General features: G+C 40.8%; 2 gene segments (V, D, J or C); both read right to left on the reverse strand.

Moving 5' to 3' along the window:
* Positions 1-10,709: 10,709 nt before the first annotated feature.
* LOC116913263 lies at positions 10,710-11,219 on the reverse strand. The segment is given in 2 exon segments: positions 10,710-11,044; positions 11,174-11,219. Coding segments are annotated over 2 exon segments (381 nt in total).
* Positions 11,220-13,468: 2,249 nt separating this feature from the next.
* Positions 13,469-13,975, reverse strand: LOC116913264. The segment is given in 2 exon segments: positions 13,469-13,806; positions 13,930-13,975. Coding segments are annotated over 2 exon segments (384 nt in total).
* Positions 13,976-21,244: the final 7,269 nt, after the last annotated feature.

Genomic DNA, 21,244 nt, shown 5'->3' on the forward strand with positions numbered 1-21,244 from the left:
ATCATTGTACTTCGTTCAGTTGCATATTCATGAGAGATTCTTTTATTTATATTTGTAGCATTGCTTATGTAGTGCATCTTATGTATACATGCATATATTTAAAAGTATGACATTTTTGATGTGGCAATTATTCCCAACAAAATAACCCCCCAAACCCACCATCAGACAGCATATGTCTCCTTTTTGAATTGTTGATCCAGGAGTCCATTGACCCCACATAAAACTATATATTCTATTGCCATTATCCAGATAGAAACTTCAGCTTGTGTAAAGTGTTGACATAAGTAGGCATAAAACCTGTAGCATGACAGATCCATGCCCAATATACAAAGCCTAGCCACTAACACATGTCTGACTAAGCAATGAACCCTGGATGAGGAAACTATTAATGTCCACTTCCTAAACCAGTCCTATTTCTGTGTATTCTAAATATGGAACCTACACTCAAAGGTAAGTGTAGCTCCCACCTGTATGGTAGTTGGAGTGATAAGCACCCATGGACCTGGTCATATGTTTGAGTATTTTGTCCCCAGTTGTTAGATGTCTTGGTCTTGAATAATTTGGCCTTGTTGTAAGAGTGTCACTGGGGATGCCATTCTCTCTCTCTCTCTCTCTCTCTCTCTCTCTCTCTCTCTCTCTCTCTCTCTCTCTCTTTCTCTCCTTCCCTGCTTTAAGAGCTGTCATCTCTACATGTAAGCAATACCTTATCTAGCATCCTGCCTATTTGATTGTTGCCATGCTCCCTGCCATGATGATCATGGACTCCTCCCCTGAAACTGTAAGCCAACACCCCAGTTAAATGATTTCATTTTATAAGATACCTAGGCCATAGTACCTCTTCACAGCAATATGAGACTAACTAAGACATGCGAGTGGCATATAAAAATTTTTGCTAGGGATTTTAAATTATAAACTATTTTGGAGTTTATTTCTCAAAATGAGGTTATCTCTGTAACGATGGCCTTGAACTTAGAAATCCACCTGACTATACCTCCTGAGTTCTGGGATTAAAGGTATGAACCACTACCACACCTCTCTCTCTCTCTCTCTCTCTCTCTCTCTCTCTCTCTCTCTCTCTGTCACACAAACACACAGAGAGAGAAGGCATATTTCTCATATATGTTTTAAATATTTGTATAATTACAGTTCCGTACAATTAAAACCATATGACAAGTGCTTTACTACAAGACACAGGATGTGATTGGCTCAACCCCCATAGCACCCCAAGCAGAAGTTTGAGGACAGGCTGCAGCTGCCTGGAAGCATTGTGCACTTGCTGCACAAGTAGATGTGAATCTTCAGCCTGTAACAAGCTATGATGTGCAGAGAGAATTTCTTGGCTTCTTATCAAGTAAATTACTATTTGATTCTCCTTCCATCCCACATTTAAGCAGATATCTATCCACCAGTGAGACGCACCCAGCTTCTTGCTTGTACCAAGGGGAAATATGATAGAACCACGTCTGTGTAAGTGCAGTTGATGACAGCTGTGTCTCCTCTGGGAACACTCAGTGTAAGAAAGAACCTGCTCAAACCTTCTCTCCATGGCTCTCCCTACCACAGAAGGAAACAGACAGGAGGAGAGCAGTCCAGGCAATACTCTGCTTAATCTCTTTGTCCACAACAACTAGAGGGAACTGTATAAAATAGACTGCCCACGGATCTCTAAGACACATCCACCAAATATTTTCTCTCGACCCCAAAACTTCAACTCACAGTCCATCCACAGCCACGAGAACAGGAATACAGTGTTAATGGATGCCTTCATCGTTCTTCCTGTCTGAGATCAATGTAGACTTGCAATCTCCTGCCAAGCAAGCTCTTTGTCTTTCCAGGTTTTCCCTTTTCTCTAACAGTTATAGCAGCTTCCTGTGTTATCTTACTAGCCAATAAGAAAACAGATGCATTGCTTCAGGATGCAATGAAATGAGCTTGCTGTGCTTTTCATCAGCTGCGGCCTACTGCCACCTTGTGGCCACCTCTCTAACTACTGAAAGTCATGAATAAAGATGTAGAGATAGGGTTGGTTTTTTTGCATATTACGGAGTCATTATTAGTAACCTGGAAAGAGGTGCACACACTCTGTACCACTGAATCATGGGCTGGGATAAACATTTGAAATCAAAATGTCACTACGATTCATCCTTATGAATGAAGGCAAGAAAATATTAATTTTCAGTCAATATCATTTTCTGGGCGATGAAGGGTTAAATACAGAGAAAGTATGGCAGAAGAAAGGATATGCTTGCGTGGAGGGAGCCAGCTAACGATGAGATATTTCAAAATTGGCGTAACCGGCTTATTATTGTTATTATTATTGTGTGTGTGTGTGTGTGTACAAAACAGAAAGAGAGCAAAAGAGCAGGCAGAGACAGACAAAAGTGAATTAACATAATACCCCCAGCAATATAATTTCCAAATAAAAAGCTAAACCAGCTCTGGGACGTCCCTAGTGTGCTGATGGGCATAGAGAGACCCTGAAATAATGGAACTTTCTTAGCTGTTGCTCTTAGTCACCCTGAAGACTTGATGGCAGGACCACAGTGCAGAGACACTGCATGTTTGGTCTGGGACTTAAGCATGATCCAGCAAAATTGCTAATGAAACCTCCTGTACTGACCATTTGCCAGGCCTCCAAAAGTGCATTCTAGTACCAGGGAGAAAATTTAACAAGTCTTAGCCTGAAGTGAGCCCTCAGATCTACAGTAGTAACCATCATGGCAAGATACAGATGTGCCCATTGGCACAAGGACAATGTGAATGTTATGAGTGGTGAACTACTTTTTAATTTAACTTCAGGCCCACTTTATGGTAGAAAAAATGTATAACTGGTACTATAAACAGGTCAAGAACTTATGCCCATGGAGCACATAGGTCCCGGGGGGAAACTTCTACTAATATTTTTGCTAAATAGATATAGTGTCAAACTTCCCTCTAATTTGCAATACCAATAGATTAGTGGCAAATCAAACCCTAATTACAAAATAATCTTTTTTACAACAGCTGGTGGGAAATGCATAGACTCACAACTGGTCAGCACGTTGTTTCTTTTAACTTTTTATTTTATTTTACATAAGACCATTTACACACACACACGCTCTCACACACGCTCTCACACACACATTTAGAGAGAGAGAGAGAGAGAGAGAGAGAGAGAGAGAGATTCCAAGAGGTATAACTAGGCTTCATAATATATCTAGTTTTAGTTTGCTTTGTTGGTAGTTTTTTGATTCAATTTTTTAATATAACCCCCATTTATAAAAAGTCGTTTTAAAAGGAATGTGAAAGAGAGCGGCACTCGATATTGAAAGTCGTGTATTATCTCAAACTCTGCTCTTCAAGAATAGTTTTGCTAGAGACCTCACCTGAGGGGTTATTAATAATCAAACAATCTTGTCTTCATCACACAGATGACTATAATAACATGAACAGATTCTATCTCTGTGAAAAAGAGGTGGGGTGATGAGCTCTTGAATTCTTATATATATATATGTGAATACACTCTCATGGTCTACAGACACACCAGAAGAGGGCATCAGATCTCGTTACATATGGTTGTGAGCCACCATGGGGTTGCTGGGAATTGAATCTTGAATTCTTTCTACTCTAAAATTAGAAACCATTTTGAGTCTGAGATTGCAATGAGAAATCTGGCTTGCTCTGAGAAATGTTTGACTTGCTTTGAGAAAAGCCTTAGAATTGTTTCTACTCCCAAATTAGAAAAAAAAATTGACTCAGCAATTACAAGGAGAAAGCTGACTTGCTCTGAGAAATGTTTCCCTGTGGCTGAGTGGTAAAAGAAAAGTTAGAATTTCAAAAATCATCATGCTACTCACTTGTAAAAGGTAAACATGTACAAACTTATTCTCTCTTTATTTATTATTTTCCTTTGTGATGGAGATCAAATCCAGATTTCCATGCATGCTAGACAAGTATTCTACTACTGACCTATGTCCTAGCCCTGAAAGTTTATTTTTTGACTAGGCAGTGACTGGATGTCATTGCTGGCATTTCCTCTAGCATGGGAGCCAATCCTCTAAACATGAGTCCTGGCTGCATCGGTCACTCATTTCTCTCCCAAACTTTACAACAGTGTGTTTCCACAAAGCACTGAAAGAAAACCTTTCATCTCTACATTCCCAACAGTTTTTCCCTCTGCCTAAAAACCATCTCGTTCTACTCTAATCTCCTGATGCATTTATTGCTTCCTTAAGAATAATTCTTGGGACATCCAAACATTGCCTGGGTCTGCTGCAGGGGTTGTACAAAAGGAAACTGACTCCAAAGAGCCAATTAAGAATTGGTTTCTGTTTTGCTATTTCCTTTTATCCTTTTATGCTATTGCATAAGTGGAAGGAGAACCAGCCCTGAAGAGTTTTCAGAAAACTCACATGGAAGCCTCTAAAAGCTTCCTAAAAGATATGCAATCACAGATATAAAAAGCTTTAATGAAGTCATCCTATAACCAAGAAACTATACACCTACTAGGAATGATAGGCTAACAAATGAGCCCAGTGCAAACAATAGGTTACTTCTTTGGAATCGATAGCCAGTGAGGTCCCATAGACCCTACTCCTCAAACATTACAGTCTAACGCCAATGATCTTAGTTACACTATGGCACTTGATGGTAAGAACTTATTACAGAGATTCCGAACCTTTAACTTATGAATGAACACGAAAAGCTTGAGCTTGTATTCACTTGGAAGCTTCACCTCTACTGGTCAACTTTCATAGCGATGGAAGATGCTATGCACCCTACCACAAGAGTAAGTCTTACCCAGCTGTGAATTCTGAGTACAATAATAGCAACGGGCCTGGCAAGCCATGGACACTGGCTTAATAGAGGCAAGGATATAATGAAGATAACCACTCATCTTCTGATTGGATTTAAGGCTTGATCTATGAGATGAAATACATACCTGAAGCAAAGGGGAACCTACTAATGTTAATCTGATAACTGGATATAGTATTAAATCAATTCATAAAAACTTTCTTAAATTTCATACGAGAAGCTTTTATTTGAAGTCAATGGAAATTAACACAGAGACCCATAATCAGTCAAGATACAGATATAAGAGACTGCAAGATGACCAACCCAAAATGGGACCTCTCAGAATATTTTGCAGAAGGGAAAATACAAAAAATTTAAGAGTGGTGTTGGTGGGTGACTAAAAAGTCTATCCAGACACAGCAGTGTAGCTGTACATATGAACCTGTGATGGTTGTGATAGATGCCTAAGACCTGTGCAAGTTCAAGTCAGACAAAAGTTCCTGCATAGAGATTGATCAGGCTATGTATTACTGGTCATAGATACTACTGTCTTCTACATCTCTTTCTACTTATGTATCTTATTTTTCCTAGTTTTCTTCTTATCTGCTTATTTTCCCTGCACTCTGTGAAAATATTGGATATTTGTGGAACTAAAATACTTTCTTGATCTGTGAAAGTTGAGATATTTTACCTAAGAACATAAAAATTCCAAACTCCATATAGCAAGCAGGTAAAATGGGAAGTTGGTAGAGGCTCTGATTATGGGGTGGGAAAATCATGTTCTCCATATTGTTTTTATTACTTCTTATTCGGGCATTGCAAGGACAATTAATCAGTCAACCTGATGGACTCTGAACTCTATTTGATATACAGCTGGTATTTAGAATCCTGAGATTGATTTAAAAATAGTAACGTGGTACAACCATTCTGGAAGTCAGTCTGGAGGTTCCTCAGAAATTGGACATGGTACAAGCTGAGGACAAGCTATACCACTTCAAGAGCATATACTTAAGATGCTTAAAAATACAACAAGGACACTATGCTCCACTATGTTACTTTAGCCTTGTTGGCCATATCCAGAAGCTGGAAGAACCCAGATGTCCTTCAACTGAGAATAGATAAGAAAATGTGGTACATTTACACAATGGGGTATAACCGCTATTAAAACACTGACTTCATAAAATTCATAGGCAAATGGATGGAACTAGAAAATATCATCCTGAGTGAGATAACCCAATCATAATAGAACACACTGATAATTGGATATTAGCTCAAAAGCTCGGAATACCCAAGATACAATTCACAGAGCACTTGAAGCTGAAGAAGTTGGAAGACCAAAAGAGTGGGTGCTTCAGTCCTTCTTAGAAGGGAGAACAAAATATTAACAGGTGGAAATACAGAGACAAAGAATGGAGCACCGACTGAGGGAAATGTCATCCAGAGACAGCCTTACTGGGAATCCATCCCATATACTGTCACCAAACCCAGACAATATTGTGGATGCCAAAGAATTGCATGTGCTGATAGGGGACTGATTTTTGTTGTCTCTGAGGTTCTGCCAGAGCCTGGCAAATACGACAGGCAGGTGCTTGTGTATCCAAATCCATTGAACTGAGAATGGGGTCCCAATGGAGGAGTTAGAGAAAGGACTGGAAAAGGAGTTGAAGGGGTTTTCCGCTCCATAGGAAGAACAAAAATATCCAACCAGAGCCCCTGTATTCTAGACTGAACAACTAACCAAAAAGAGTACACATGGGGACCCATGGCTCCAGCCAGCCACATATGTAACAGAGGTTGGCCTTATTCAGCATCAGTGAAAAGAGGGGACCTTGGCCCCGTGAAGGCTTAATGCCTCTGTGTAGGGTAAAGCCAGGGCATGGAGATGGGAGGGAGTGGGTGGGCAGGTTGGGGAAGTATCAGAGGGAAATAAAGATGGAAACAGAATGGTTTGTGTTATATATTTGAATTAAGTATCTGTAGAAGTGAAAATTTCTTCACTTTGCAGGAACAATTTATGCTAGTTATATAGAGCTGAACATCCACTGTTCTTAATAATAAAAAAGCATGGCTGCCTCAATCTCTTCTGGGAAGTATTTTCTCAAGGTCATGACATAGATTTTATACATACAACTGCAGCACAACTTGGCAGCTGTGTTTTTCCCACATGAACTAATTTTGAAAATATGAAAGGAATTTGAAAAAGTTATTAGGGCTTAATACTATGTAGCAGGATCAGAATCTTCCTGAAGAGAAGCTATTGGTGATGGTTTAGCCTCAGTTGCAATGGAGAGCATATGACATTTAAGATCCTAGGATCATGAAATGACCACCAAGATCTCTGGCAGGTGTGGATTGTAGTCAGACTGAACCCATGAGATAAGCTGCTTATGCTGCAGATGGTAGAAATGAAGAGGTAAGCCTACCCAAGCCCTATGGAGCCCAGAAGATTAAAAGTGAGTCCCAGACCCTGAACCCTGAGCTATTTGCAGTGTTGGAGTTTGGATTTGCATTTATCTGATGGCAACTCTGCCCTGCTTCTTCCCTCTTAGAATAAGAAGTACAATTGAGAGACTTCAGGCTTTTAAAGAGACTTTGGATATTTCATCTTTTCTTTTATTTCTGAGTCTTAGCTTTTAACATTTGAGCTATTTCTTCAGCGCAGGTTGGATATTTTTGAAGAGACTGAACTTTTAAAATGTTTACATTTTTAAAGACTGTGGGACTTTAAAAGTTTTACTGTGTTTTATATTCTTATATTTGCATCAGATATTGGGGGAAAAGAAAGTTTACCGTGTAATAATGATCATTTGTGTGTCAAGTAGTCAAGGGGTGAAGTTCACTGGATAGTATTTGTCAACTTGAAACAATCTAGCACCATAGGGGAACAGAGAAGTCATGTGAGGATTTGCCTCCATTACATTTTCCTGTGGGCATGTCTGTAGGACACTTTCTTGGTTAATGATTGGTATGAAAGGGCCCAATGAATTGTGAGGAGTGCCACTCAAGGAGAGATGGTCCTGGATTGTATAAGAAAGGATCCACAGCCATCTCCCTAACATTACCTCACTACAACCACCAAAATAAAATTCTCAGAGGCTTCATAACTGCGGTGGTAAGGGGATTTAGTGTAAGTTACTCAGCCAAAATAGCTCCCTAGCAGATAAAACCTGAGAAAAATATGAAAAGCCAAAATAAATCAGAATTAATATTTCATACAGGAAGATAATTAGAAAGTGGGAGTATGAGCAAAGATGAAATATTAATAGAAATGAAGAATCAGCTACTCAAAGGAATAAAACTAAAATTAAGAGAATCCCATATACTTATACACTAATCACAGAGGAAAAAGCACTTGAATTGAATAAATATTTTTAATTTTTATCACTGGTCCATTTAGCTCCAACCTTTATGGTTTGAATCAGGACTTCTGAAGAGATTTTGTGATTGAATGTTTTGTTCCTCTAAAAATGCATTTAGGCAAAAAGTGGAGAAGCCTCATCATCCAGGGTATATGTGATTTCTGTGTCACCAGAAATCTCAAGTGGACACCTGGTCAAGAAGCGAGTCTGCATTCTTCATACATTTAGTATTTTATCAATGTCAGGTCTAGCAAACCCTGACTTGCAGCCTCCCTCCAGCATGTTTACTCTTTGAAGCTAAGACCCTAAGAAGTTCAAGAATGTGTCTTTATTAAAAGACGGGCACTTCAAAATGATCAAGGCAAATGAGTGCCAACTCCAATTAAATGACCGATAACGTCACGTAAGAATAGATGAACATCCTCAGAGCAAAAGCATGTGAGGACTTAGGGAGGAGGGGTCATCTGCATACAAGTCAAGTGGTGGACCTTGGAGAAACTAGTCAATATCTTGATCTTGGAATTCCAACCCGTAGAACTGTATGGTAGGTAGGTGTAGACAGACAGACAGACAGCATAGAATGTGTCCATGCAGAAAAGACTAAGCACAAATCTGTTGCTATTCTGTCTAAAACCACCTTTATTGTTACCTGTCCCCAACAGCTATGTTTTGTTTTGATGAACTTATAAAGGGGTTGCCTGTTTCTCTCTCTCCCTCTTTTCTCTTGCTCTGCCCTTGCCTTGCCCTTCCCTCTGTCCCTTCTCTCCCCCATTCCCTTACCCCTTCCCTTCACATGCTCATGGGTGAACTCTATTCCTCTCTTCTTCTAGTCTTCTTCTTTCATTAAATCTCTCCATGTGGAAATATGTTGGCCCATTGCGCCCAGATGCAAGCTGAGATTTCTACCCTAGCATGAATGACATTCAAAGAGTTAACCTGCTATATATGGTGCTTAGAGAAAATGTCACTGAAGTAGATTTGAGAAAAAAATGGAAATTACAAACATAGTCAAGGGGGTGATTTTCAAAGCAAGAATGAAAAGATATCCACTAAATACTTTTCTTAGAGTTTGCAGTGACACCTAGTACTTACGTTAATAAAACATTTGGGTTTCTCATGAATGAACTAGGAAGTGATTGGGTAGGAGATGTTTATTTTGTTTTGTTGGTTTGTTTTGATAATTGATTGCTTATTTTAAAAAAATTATGTGACTGATTTTAAAAAAAGAATATGTACTCTATCAAAGTAGAGATGCAGAAATCCAGTGATAGAGACTTGGAAGTCTTTAGGGGGCCATGAATATTGCAATGGGACAAAAGGATAAGTCTTTGTGAAAAAGGAGACAACTCTGGATCAAATTAAAAGTTAAACCACTGGATTTCCTTTTACTTGTTTTGTTTTTAATGCTATATTTTATACAATATGATTTTCATCGTTCTGAGGCTTTTAGAACTTTAAAAGATCTTTGAGGTATTCTTATATGCTGTATAATTGAGTCACTTAAAATGGATATTTTTGTAATATACTACAGAAAGAAGGAATACATCTTCTATTAACATGTGTATATCCATGCCTTGGTCACTAGTTTTGTTCAAGGTCTATGAATCTCTCTGGAGTAGCTGTCTATGCTACTCTACCTAATTCTTAACCTCTGTTATCTGCTAAATCCACAATCCAAGTTTCCTTCTCCCAACAATGTCACTACCAGCTTTCCCAGTGCCTTATTCAGTTCCCTTTATTGACCTATGAACAGAATTGAGTACACTCATCTTTTCATCTTAATTCACTTTCTCCCCAGGAACAAAGCACCGGACACTCAGCATCCTTTGACTCCATGTGTATCCCAAGTGTTGACGTATTACACTGAAAAAGAGAACACACCAGAAACATGAGGAAGAGGCTGAAGAATATGCTACATTTTTGTTCAAATAAAAAAGGCAGGAACCTATTTCCACAAGATGGGGACTATCTCCACTGAAAGCTTCTACTTTTAAATTCAGTCAAACATAAAAATCTGTACAAGTAACAAGGAAATTATCGGATATTGAAAGGGGAAAAGAAGAAATAACCCTTTCTTAATGTAGGAAGACACGAGGCACATATAAGCCAGGGCTGTCTCTCCACATGATAGCTCCGTGAATGACATGAGTCAGGGTCAGAGGGTTAGGGTTATAGGCAATGATGAACACATAGTTTCATTCAACAAGAGATTCTGTATTTAAGAAATCACAAATTCAGCCTGGTGTGGTGGCTCATGCCTGCAACTCTAGCCCAGCGTCGATTTAGACAGAAGGAAGAGTTCAGAGCCAACCTCAGGTTCAAAAGTTGTTCAAGGCCAGCCTGGGCTACATAAAGTCCCATCTACAAAACAAAAACTAAAAGGGAAATCACTGTGATGTGTGACTGCCTTTGTTCTCTCTGATTAAGCCTAAAGTGCGGCGAGCTTTCTTACTGTCCTCCTAATGTGTTCCTAGTGTTAATGTGGATGTTTCCATGTGTGGTATCAACAATAGCAGACCTGCCCATGGACCCTAAATGGTTGATCTCAGACACACTCAGCAGCCAGCCCCCTGATTCTCAGAGTTTGTGCTCAGCTGCCCCTGTGGTTTCTGCCACTGTGTCACCCAGAGCACAGTAGTACACAGCCGAGTCCGACGCTTGCACTGAGGCTTTCTGCAAGTGGAAGGACGTGGTTTCTTTCTCATATGTAGCTTCAAAACCTCTGCTGCTTCCCTTCTCGTTGGCCTTTGAGGCTCTAAGGAGGAGCTGTGGCCCTTCTCCGGGATACTGCACATACCAGAACAGGGCTGGGTACTGTGTGGTTTCATAGGAACAGTTCACAGTCAGAGAAGCCCCTTCAGAGAGTGTCACTTGGCCTTCTGTCTGAGTCACCGAGTCTCCATTGCTTCCTCCTAAAAAGTGAAATTGGTAACGATTCAGTGCAATGATGACCTGGACTCTGCCTCACAAGAGAAACTGTTGTTAAATTTTACATCAATATCATGACACAAGACAGAAGCTCAATCTACCATTCCACTTACCAAACATTAAGAAGAGTGCAATCACCAGTTCAGGACAAGAGTTCATTTTCTGAGTCACTGGAGTGTGAGAATACTAATCTCTTAAGATAGGAAAGGTTAGGTTGTAGGGAAAGGATAAATATAAGCTCAGAATAAAACAGGAAATGTGTATGTGTTGGATAGACACACCCCCACACGTACTCGTGCTAACCTCAGAGGACTGCTGACCTATATTTTCAGGCTGAACTGTGTAGAGGGATGAAGCACCATCTTGGATACATGACTGGTGGAGGCCGTTGACCTCTGTGAACCTGACCTCTGGCTTAGACTGCCACTGCTTCTGCCAGCACCATGAGCCCGAATGACCATCAAAGTGGCTGTCACATATTCCTGAATTGGGATGATGCACAGCAGTTAAAAATATTGAAATGAAATATAGCAAATTCTCCATGTCTCCAAATTATTTTAGTGAAAATGACAAGCCTCACAGCCACGGTTACAATGTTTTATTATTGGCATGTTTTTTAAAGTCACAGAGTTACACACTGTTAACAAACACACATATATATTAGAAATGTAAAACAGAAACTTGAGAAATAAAGATTATACGTTTTGTTGTTGGAGAATGAAAGGCAATAACATTGTGGAGAAAAATCAGAAAAAGGGCAATTTTATTGGTTTTAAAGTTAGTTAAACTTTATATTGAGTGAAATGATATTGACTTACATATATATACTTAAACTGTTATAATTTGTTCGAAGGGTTGGGGATTTAGCTCAGTGGTAGAGCGCTTACCTAGCAAGCGTGAGGCCCTGGGTTCAGTCCTCTGCTCCGGGAAAAAAAGCCAACAAAAAACAAAAACAAAACCTATAATTTGTTCGAGTAACCAATACAACTGTCTAAAGCTTTGCATGTCCACCTCTTCATTTGTGTTCTTAAATACATTCTGTGCTTGTGCCATTTTCCTAGTGGACTACCACATGTCCACAACTCGCTACAGAAGAAACTTAGAAATGGCATGGAATGGTGGTCCCAGATAAGACACAGACACGGTGCAAATAAACCTATCACAACGACTCTTCATAATTACAGAAATTCCATCCAATAGCTAGCAGGTGTCTTAGCTGAAATAAAAGAGACAACGTGTCACTCTATCATTGACTTCCTACAGAGGAATAACTAGTACTGCTCTGCTCACACGTGACAGTGTGTGTCAGTTGTACAAACAGAATCTTTTCGAGACACCACCTATTCTTGCTCCAGCCATTATCAGTGAGTCCCAGAAAGGAAACATTTTTGTAAAAATAGCCTGTTTCCCATGATAGTCTGTATCAAATGAGCAGGAAATACTAGAAACAAGAAATGGCAGACTTGTATATAACCCCTTGCAATGGTATAAGATTCCTTATCCCAATCTTCTCTATAAACTCCAAATATCCCCCCTCCTTCCTTGAAGATGCCCATTTCCTGCAAAAGAGTGTCTGCTCTTTGCTGTTTGAAATCGTTTCATCTGCTGAGGTCAGACTCTGGTCTCCTTCCTACCTTCTGTCTCTTAACTCTGCGCTCTTATGTCTGCTGGAGTAAGGATGGCTTCCTACTTCCCTATCTGTGGCTGTGACAAAATGGTTGATGAAAATATCTTAGAATGTTTGCATGCTGTGCTCTACTAACTCTTCTGCATTTCATGCGGTGTGCAGGGCCCAAACTCTGGGAATGGTGCTTCCCATGTGCAGACTGTGTCTTCCCACAGTGACTATTGTAATCTGCCACAGACATGCTCACAAGACAACCTAATCCAGAAAACGCCTTATTGAGATCCTCTTCAGGATAATTCTACACTGAGTCAAGGGAACTAAACTAAGGATCACAGTTGGAGAGTGCTTCTGAGGCTCTTGAGGTGTGGAGTGCAAGCAGTGTACTTCCTTATCACTGACCTCGGTGTGGAGCTGACAGAAGCCAATACTTCTCCCTCTGCTGCACACCATGTAAGCACCCACTGCAGCTACTGGTTATGTAGAACTGAGTTGTATCTTAAGTCTAATGGACGTAATCAGTCATTAGAAAATGCAACCTACAAAACAAACATTAAGAAGGCAATCATGTCTCAAGGGCTATTTAATGCTTTTTATCTTGCTATGTCACTTTTCCTGGGAGCCATGACCAAATGTATATATACCCCACATAGGGTTCCGAGGATAGACCAAAACAATTCCAGAGAAGTCCGACTTGGAGGACCAGTGAGTTTACTTAGTCCTTACATGGATGATGAGCGTGAATGATGGAGAGTCGCTCAGCTGCAGAATCTTCCTCAGCATCTTACGGGTTTGTGATCAGCTCCCCCTGCAGCCCCAGACACTGTGCGCTCAGAGCACAGAAGTACACAGCCGAGTCGCTCCAGTGCACAGAGGCTTTCCTCAGGTGGAAGGAAGAGTTGCTCTTGCTGAATTCAGCCTCAAAGCCGTTCATACCATGAACCACGGGGTCCCCTGAATAGTACTTGAGGAGAAACTGGAGGCCATGGCCATGGTGCTGGATGTACCAGAAGAGGTAAACGGCTCCACCATAGGAATACTTGCATCTCAGCTCCACGGAGTCTCCTTCAAAGACAGTGACATGGGCATCGGACTGAGAAACTGTCTGTGCTTGGACACCTCCTGCAAAATCAATGACAAATCCATATTGTGATACAGGCTTCGTAAAGAAGAATATTCTTACTAAAATTAAGTAAGAAAGCAGTGAATTGTGTGCATCTACAACTGTCAGGATATTTGACTCACCCAGGAAAAAATGTATCCCCAGGAATGAGATGAGGACGAGGAGCATGGCTGAGCACTGGAAACAGCTCAGGAGCCTTTCTGGAAAAGCTTGGTTCTCACAGGCAAGTGGATTTCAGTTCCCAGTTATTGGAGACAGTTGGCACAAGGTTGACCAGACACCTTCCTGTTTTAGGTAAAATTAAAAAAAAAAAAAAAAACCTGCAAAAGTGGTCCTTATTCTTGAACTTCTTTCTGGCCTCTGACTGTCTTCAGTTGTCAGATACTCTGGGAGCTCAGCCTGATTCAGGGGGGGACTGGGTTTAAGGGGGGGGGGGTGGACAGGAGTGGGGAGGGGGGTGGGGGTCACTTCCTATATGGAGACCTCTAGTTTGTGCAATGTCGCCCTCTGGTGGGCAGTGGAAACTGAATCTTCGAAGCAAATCTGTGTTCTGTCTAGAGCTCACTTCATTTTACTAATCTATGCTATGTTGAATTCTAACCTAATGAAAAAAAAAGGCCATTTTTATTTAGCAAAAACATAATAAAACATTATATTTTGGGCCTATTATCACTTGGGTATAAAAGCAGGAAGCTGCAAGCAATCCCACTGCCTGTCATACAGTCAAAACCCAGAAATTGAGTCTAAAGTGTATTATGTTCAATCTGGGCAGCCAGAAAAAAAAATCTGCCTTCCTCATTATTTTCTTTTTAGAGTTTTTATAGAGAACCAGAACAAGAGAAATCAATTTGAAGTTCAGTCTTGTGCTTCTGGCCAGATGGCTCTTTAATCTGAGATTTCCTTTCCATTTCTCTCTCTCTCTTTCTCTGTCCCTGTCTTTGTCTCTGTGTATGTGTGTGTCTCTGTTACATACTGTGTGTGTGTCTCTGTCTCTGAGTTTCTCTATCTCTGTCTTTCTCTCTGTCTATCTCTCTGTCTCTTCTCCGTCTGTCTCTCTGTCTCTCTTCTCTCTCTCTCTCTCTCTCTCTCTCTCTCTCTCTCTCTCTCTCTCTCTCTCTCTCTGAGTGTGTGTGTGTGTGTGCATGTGTGTGTGCCTCCAATTCTCACTTACTAGAAAGAATTTGCAGATGCCAGGATCAATTAGCCAATACTCTTGCAATCCTACTCAATTCGAATTCTCTCTCCCTCTCTTTCCCACCCTCTTCCCATTCTTCCTCACCACCCACACCTTGTTTAACCCAGAACAAACAATTCATTAATGGTGTTTGCTTGCATATTCCTTCTTACAGAATCAAGTCCTCATATGCTCTTACAAGTCAGATGCAATGCCCTCTCCCTGTGTGTAACCCTATCATAGCCATTAGTTATGCAGACATATTCAGGATAATCTCCATGGGCTGGCCTTTAGAAGCATTCCTGAGCGTACAATCAAGGAAAGTTCTGGTGGAATATAAGAAAGTTACTCTGATGAAATTGGTCAAGGTGTGGGGAGGAATACAAATTAAAAATAGTAGTCTAAAATGTGAATCCTTGCCTTAAAAATTAAGCAAACTTATCTGTTTTAATCAGAATTGTGAATATTCACTGACTTTACTAACCCATAATGACAATACAGTACTGAAAAGAGACAGCAAAATAGCATCATTTGGTCTGGGTAGCATGGGATGATTCACCATCAAAGAAACAGAAGAAACAATAGACTGGAGCATTGGCAGTTTATAGGTGAAGTTAGGCTGACTGATGAAGGTACTTACACACACACACACACACACACACACACACACACACACACACACAGAGAGAGAGAGAGAGAGAGAGAGAGAGAGAGAGTCACACACATGTGCATGCAGCTTGAAAAGTTTAGGCTGAAGGAAAGAGTAAAAAAATTTTGCATAAACCATGGACTCCTTAGTTAGCACCAATGAAGCACAGTCCATAGAAACAGAAGCTATGAGAGCAACTTGATGTAATCACAAGTATTGAGCAGTTTTAAGTGGGTGGAAATTGGGTAGTCTAATGAAGGTGGTGTTGATTGTGGCCAATAGTCATGCCATTTTTCTGAAAGAGAAGTTTTTTCTTCCCACTTTGACTTTAAAATGTCTGGAGCAAAAAATACAAGTAGTTCTGTGAGATAAAGGAGTCATTTTACATTGAATAAAGGCTCCCTGCTCAAAAAGAATGATGTTCTCCATCTATACATTTAAATGAGAGAATCATGAAATTCAAGAAGTAAAAGTTAAGAGAATTAGAATTAGATAAATTTATGATTGAAGTAGTGAGGCCATAACACCAATTCCAACTAGCTAATAAGACACAGTCAGAACTGGCCCTAGATAAAGCAACCAATTAGACCAAATCGACACCTGAACTGACCAATACATTTGTCAATGCAGGGTATGTTTACCACTGTACAAACAATGTTCTCTTAGGCAGACCATACACTCGGACAGTTCAAAATACACCAGAAACCTGAAGGTATAAAGTTACATGTGTTTATTGGCCACAAAATTATGTGGGGTTTACTCACATGACAAACGCAAAAAATACCACCAGGTATTTGGAAATTAAATAACATATTTTAAGTAACACACTGATAAGGATAGAGATGGAAGGGGAAGTTAGAAGCGATTTGAACTAAATAGCTGTAAAGCTCAGCCTAGGGAAATGTTTTGTGCAGGCAGGGATGGGTAAGGTTTCAATAGAGAAGGAAGGACTCAAGCCATCAATGAGCATCTACCATGAGACTCATGCTGCATCGTTCTTGTCCATTTTCCAATTTTTACTCATTTTAATTAAATATTTTATTCATTCATATCATGTGTTTGGATCCCATCCATTACCATTTCCTCTCTTTAATGCCTTGCATAGCCCCCCAACTTTTCCCTTCCAACTGTGTGTATGTTTATTTGTTTGTTTGCTTGCTTCCTTACTTGTTTTCTTGTTTGTTTGTTTGTTTGTTTTTCCTTTATTCGGAGCTGGGGACTGAACCCAGGGCCTTGCGCTTGCTAGGCAAACACTCTACCACTGAGCTAAATCCCCAATCCCTCTTGTTTGTTTTAAATCAATACCCAGTGAGTCCACCTCATGTTGCCTGGCATATGCATGGTGTGGGATTATCTGATGGGTAACTTAGAACCAAGACCCATGAAGAAAAGGGATTGTCCCACTTTTCTCCCAATTACTGAGTTAAATATGTAGAATAAGTTACATGAATTAAAATTATCTGATGTTAATTCAGGTTTATTATTTTCTTATGGTGGGTATTAGCATGGTATATAACTTTTTCCATACTTTGATTTTCATTTTTTCATTCTGGTATTGTTGGTAAAAGGGGGATTTTTAAAAAAAAGAATGATGTGTATTGCATAACAGAGCATTAGACTCACTTCATGCTTCTTTTGATTGGAATGCTTTGCTGCTTATGTCTAAGGTAATTATTTTAGGCTCTAACTTGAAACAAAAGCAACTTTGATACATGCTTCCCTTTTGAAGGATTTACTATTGTTGTTTTGCTTTTTCCTTTTACACTTTATCTCAAAATCTATTTTTGAGGTTTTTTTTAATTTTGTGAGATTATAATTCATACAAACTCAGTCTCAACATTTTAAAATCCCAAAGCCATATATGATACTCCTCTCTGTAAATTGCTGGTCAAGATGGCCCCAGAGGCCTCTAAAATTTAACATCCATCCCAATTCTATAGTGTCAATCTCTACATCTCAGAGCATCAGTGGCACTCAAACCTTGAAGAACTCCAGTGAGAATGCACAAACAAAAAGTCTGGAATAACAGCTCCTTACCTTGGGCACTCAGCCAGATCCCCTTCATAGATGTAACAAAGGGTTGGGAGACACATTTGAAATCAAAGTGAAGCTGACTCATAAAACAAAGTTGATAACATTTTGTGGTATAAATTTCAACTTATACAGCATATTTCATGGAGATCCATAGATATTTTGGCCTAACAAATTTCTTTCTTGGAAATCACTATATTGGAATGTTATAATATGACTTTGGCAGGTATTGTGAATAGAACAGAGAAACCTACTGTGTGACTGTCCTTAAATGACAGATTTTCTCCATCAACACTCTTTTCCCCTCCTCATAACATCTCTACAGTGCAGTGAGGGACACACAGGAGACACAATTTCACTTAGCAGGAAGAAATGTCTTCCCACCTGCACAGCAATGCCAAGCTTCGTTTCCAAAGTGCAGTTCTGACTCCCCAGCCTGTGCATTGTATTTCAAGTCAAGCCGACCTCGGAGAGCAGCAGACGAAAGAAGAGCCAGTCGTCCTGAATCTGTCTGCCATGATTGCTACAGGAGGAATTTTATTTCAGTTCCCTATCAGACTTCCCTGTTCCATGAGGCTTTATCATACTTAACACATGAACACAGCAATAGGGCCAGTAAAACATCACAGATCTTACAGTTGGACACCAGGGGGCAGTGCTTCAGTGAAACACTACTACCTCCCTGCACAGGGAGCGTGCAAAGGACTGACTCTCAATAAAGAAAAAACAGATTTAAACGTTTTCAGAATGTGGTGAGCCTTGTCTGAATACATACAGGATGCATATTATAAATTTTACCAAGCATCTGTGGCTGGGAAATGATAGACCCTACAGAAAAATGGAATAGTTTGCCAAATGAGCACAGCAGCAAATTGCATTTTAACATGAATCTCACAGATAAGCAAGGAAATGGATGGACTTATAACATATAATATGACGAGAGGTTACACAATCTCAGAAGCTAAAAGAGATTTTCATATGGGGATCCTAGCATCATGTGTACACATGTAAACACATGTGCACACCATCCAGAAGCTTCTTTATGCAATGGAGGACTATGATGAAGAAAACTCAAACTTGGACAAAGGACAGAGAAGAACTGTTTATGGACTGCCCGGCCATGAATGGTACATCTAACACACACACACTCACACACACACACACACACACTCACACACACACACACACACACACACACACACACACACACACACACACAGACACACACACACACAGACACACACACACAGACACACACACACACACACACACACACACACACACACACACACACACACACAGCTCTTGGCCCATATTGGAAGGAGGGGTGAAAAGACTGTAAAAACAGTGACTTCTGGACTTGACACAACTGATGCACTCATGAGCTCACAGCAGCTGTGCTCGCCCACACCAGACCTGCACAGCATCAAGCCAGCATTCGCCATGGATGGGAGAGACACATGACTCCCACCACTAGCTAAGGAACTGTTGACAATGGATGACTATTAAAGGAAGGAGAAGGACTGAGCTTTCTTTATGGGGTAGCACCTGGTAAGCTTCTCCTCCAGTGAATGATTCCCCGTCGACATGTACCTATGGTACAGGCCAAAGCCAGTGCTAGTCTCCAGGCTCCTGTGATCCAAGTTCACTCTGGCCTCCTGGCTTTCCTCCCCTCCCCTGTGCCCTAATCCTCCAGGCTGCTCTGGATCAGAGTATTCCTTCGCCCTACCCTGCAGGTTTTTCTTTATAACCCGGGATGTTTCTTCATCTCTCACTCTCAGTCTTCTCTTTGATACTGTGAAAGCTATCCCGGATCCCTGACCCTTGACACCTGACCCCTGACACCTGACCCTTACCAGCAGTCTCCTCTCTGCCCCAGAGAGATAGTCATGCCTGCTTTGGACTTCCCAGAGTGCGCTCTCTCTCTCTCTCTCTCTCTCTCTCTCTCTCTCTCTCTCTCTCTCTCTCTCTCTCTCTCTCTCTCCCCTTTCTTCCATATCTCCCATCTGTAACGAAAACCTTTTTCCCAACATATTGATCTGGAGGTTCGGTGACTTCTCTGCCCTACCTAACAGTATTGCATAACCAACTGCTGTGTTCTCTGAGGATGACTTGTTTGGGTTCTTGTCTTTTGCCACCGCTCAATCAGAAAATAAAGGTTCTTTGGTTCCCAGACCACAAGGTCTGTGCAGGCTGGGAAGCGTGGCCAACCACACACTGCTGTTCCACCTGCTCCTCAGCTCAGCTCATTAAGCTCAGCACCTAAGCCTGAGCTTAAGAACAACAACTAGGGCTGAGGCTGGAACCACAGGGGCCACAGACTGAATAGTGAAGCAGGCACTGATGGTGCTCACTGGGATAATCTAAGGGCCCACTTAAAATTTATTGCTTGAAGCAGTATCTTTTTAAATTTAAGATCTTTAAAATATATTTGCTGTTAGTTTTATGTTTTATTGCGTAGGATACATAAAGTTCTTTTTTATTTTATTTTTAAAGATTTGTTGGATTCTACTTCACTTCCCAGGAGATCCGTGCATCCATGCACCTTAGAGCACTCCTTGTTATTTAGCCTCTCTGGCTCTGTGGATTGGAGAATGATTACCCTTTACTTTACAGCTGACATTGAATTATAAGTCATTACACACCATGCTTGTCTTTCAGTGTCTGTGTTAGTTCACTGAGGATGTTTTTTTTCTAGTTCCATCCATTTGCCAGAAAATTTCATGATGTTATTTTTTTAACACCTGAGTAACACTCTAGTATGTAAATGTATTGCTTTTTTTTAAATCCATACTTTGGGAAACATCTAGGTTGTTTCTAGTTTCCGGCTACTGTGAGTAATGGCACAGTGACTGAGGAAGTGTGGGAATGAGGGATCTGGTGTGGTGGGGGATGGTATAAGAGAATATGGGGAGAGACAACTGGAACTGGAGGGCATTTGGGAGGCTGTGTGAAAACCTACTACACTAAAAACATCCAGGATTCTTCTACAAGGGCAACCCTGGCTGAGACTCCCATTAATGAAGGTTACAGGGCCTGTACTTCTGTAACCAGGCAACTTTCAGAGATGAGACTGGGTCACCAGCCTAACCACAAAGCTTCACCTACTATAATCTACCCTGCCTGAAAGATAAGCTGGGACAATGGAGGCTCAAAACTCGTGGGAGTGGCTAACCAATGTGAAGTTCACACCATGGAAAGCCCAGGATTGGCATTGCCTCAATGACTAGGAACCTGAAACTGAACAGCCCAGACACCTAAGATGAAAAGAAATCAAAGAAAGAATCCTAATGTTGTCCTGCTCTATTCATAGATCAGCATGTAGCCCAATCATCAGGAGAGAGGCTTCCTCCAGGGGACAATGGGGGCAGACTCAGAGACCCACAGCCAAATATTGGGCAGAGAGCCCAAGGTGGAGCTCTTCGTCAGCTCCCTCCCCTCAAAGCTCAAGGAACCTCCTCCCCCAGAAGAGGGAGGAAGAAGTATAGGGGCCAGAGGAGGACCCCAGGAGAACACAGCCCACAGAATCACCTAAGCAAGGCTCACAGGGGCTCACAGAGACTGGGGCACAGTGAAGGGGCCT

The sequence above is a fragment of the Rattus rattus genome, chromosome 12 (assembly GCF_011064425.1).
Source record: "Rattus rattus isolate New Zealand chromosome 12, Rrattus_CSIRO_v1, whole genome shotgun sequence".
In the NCBI taxonomy this organism is placed as follows: Eukaryota; Metazoa; Chordata; class Mammalia; order Rodentia; family Muridae; genus Rattus; species Rattus rattus.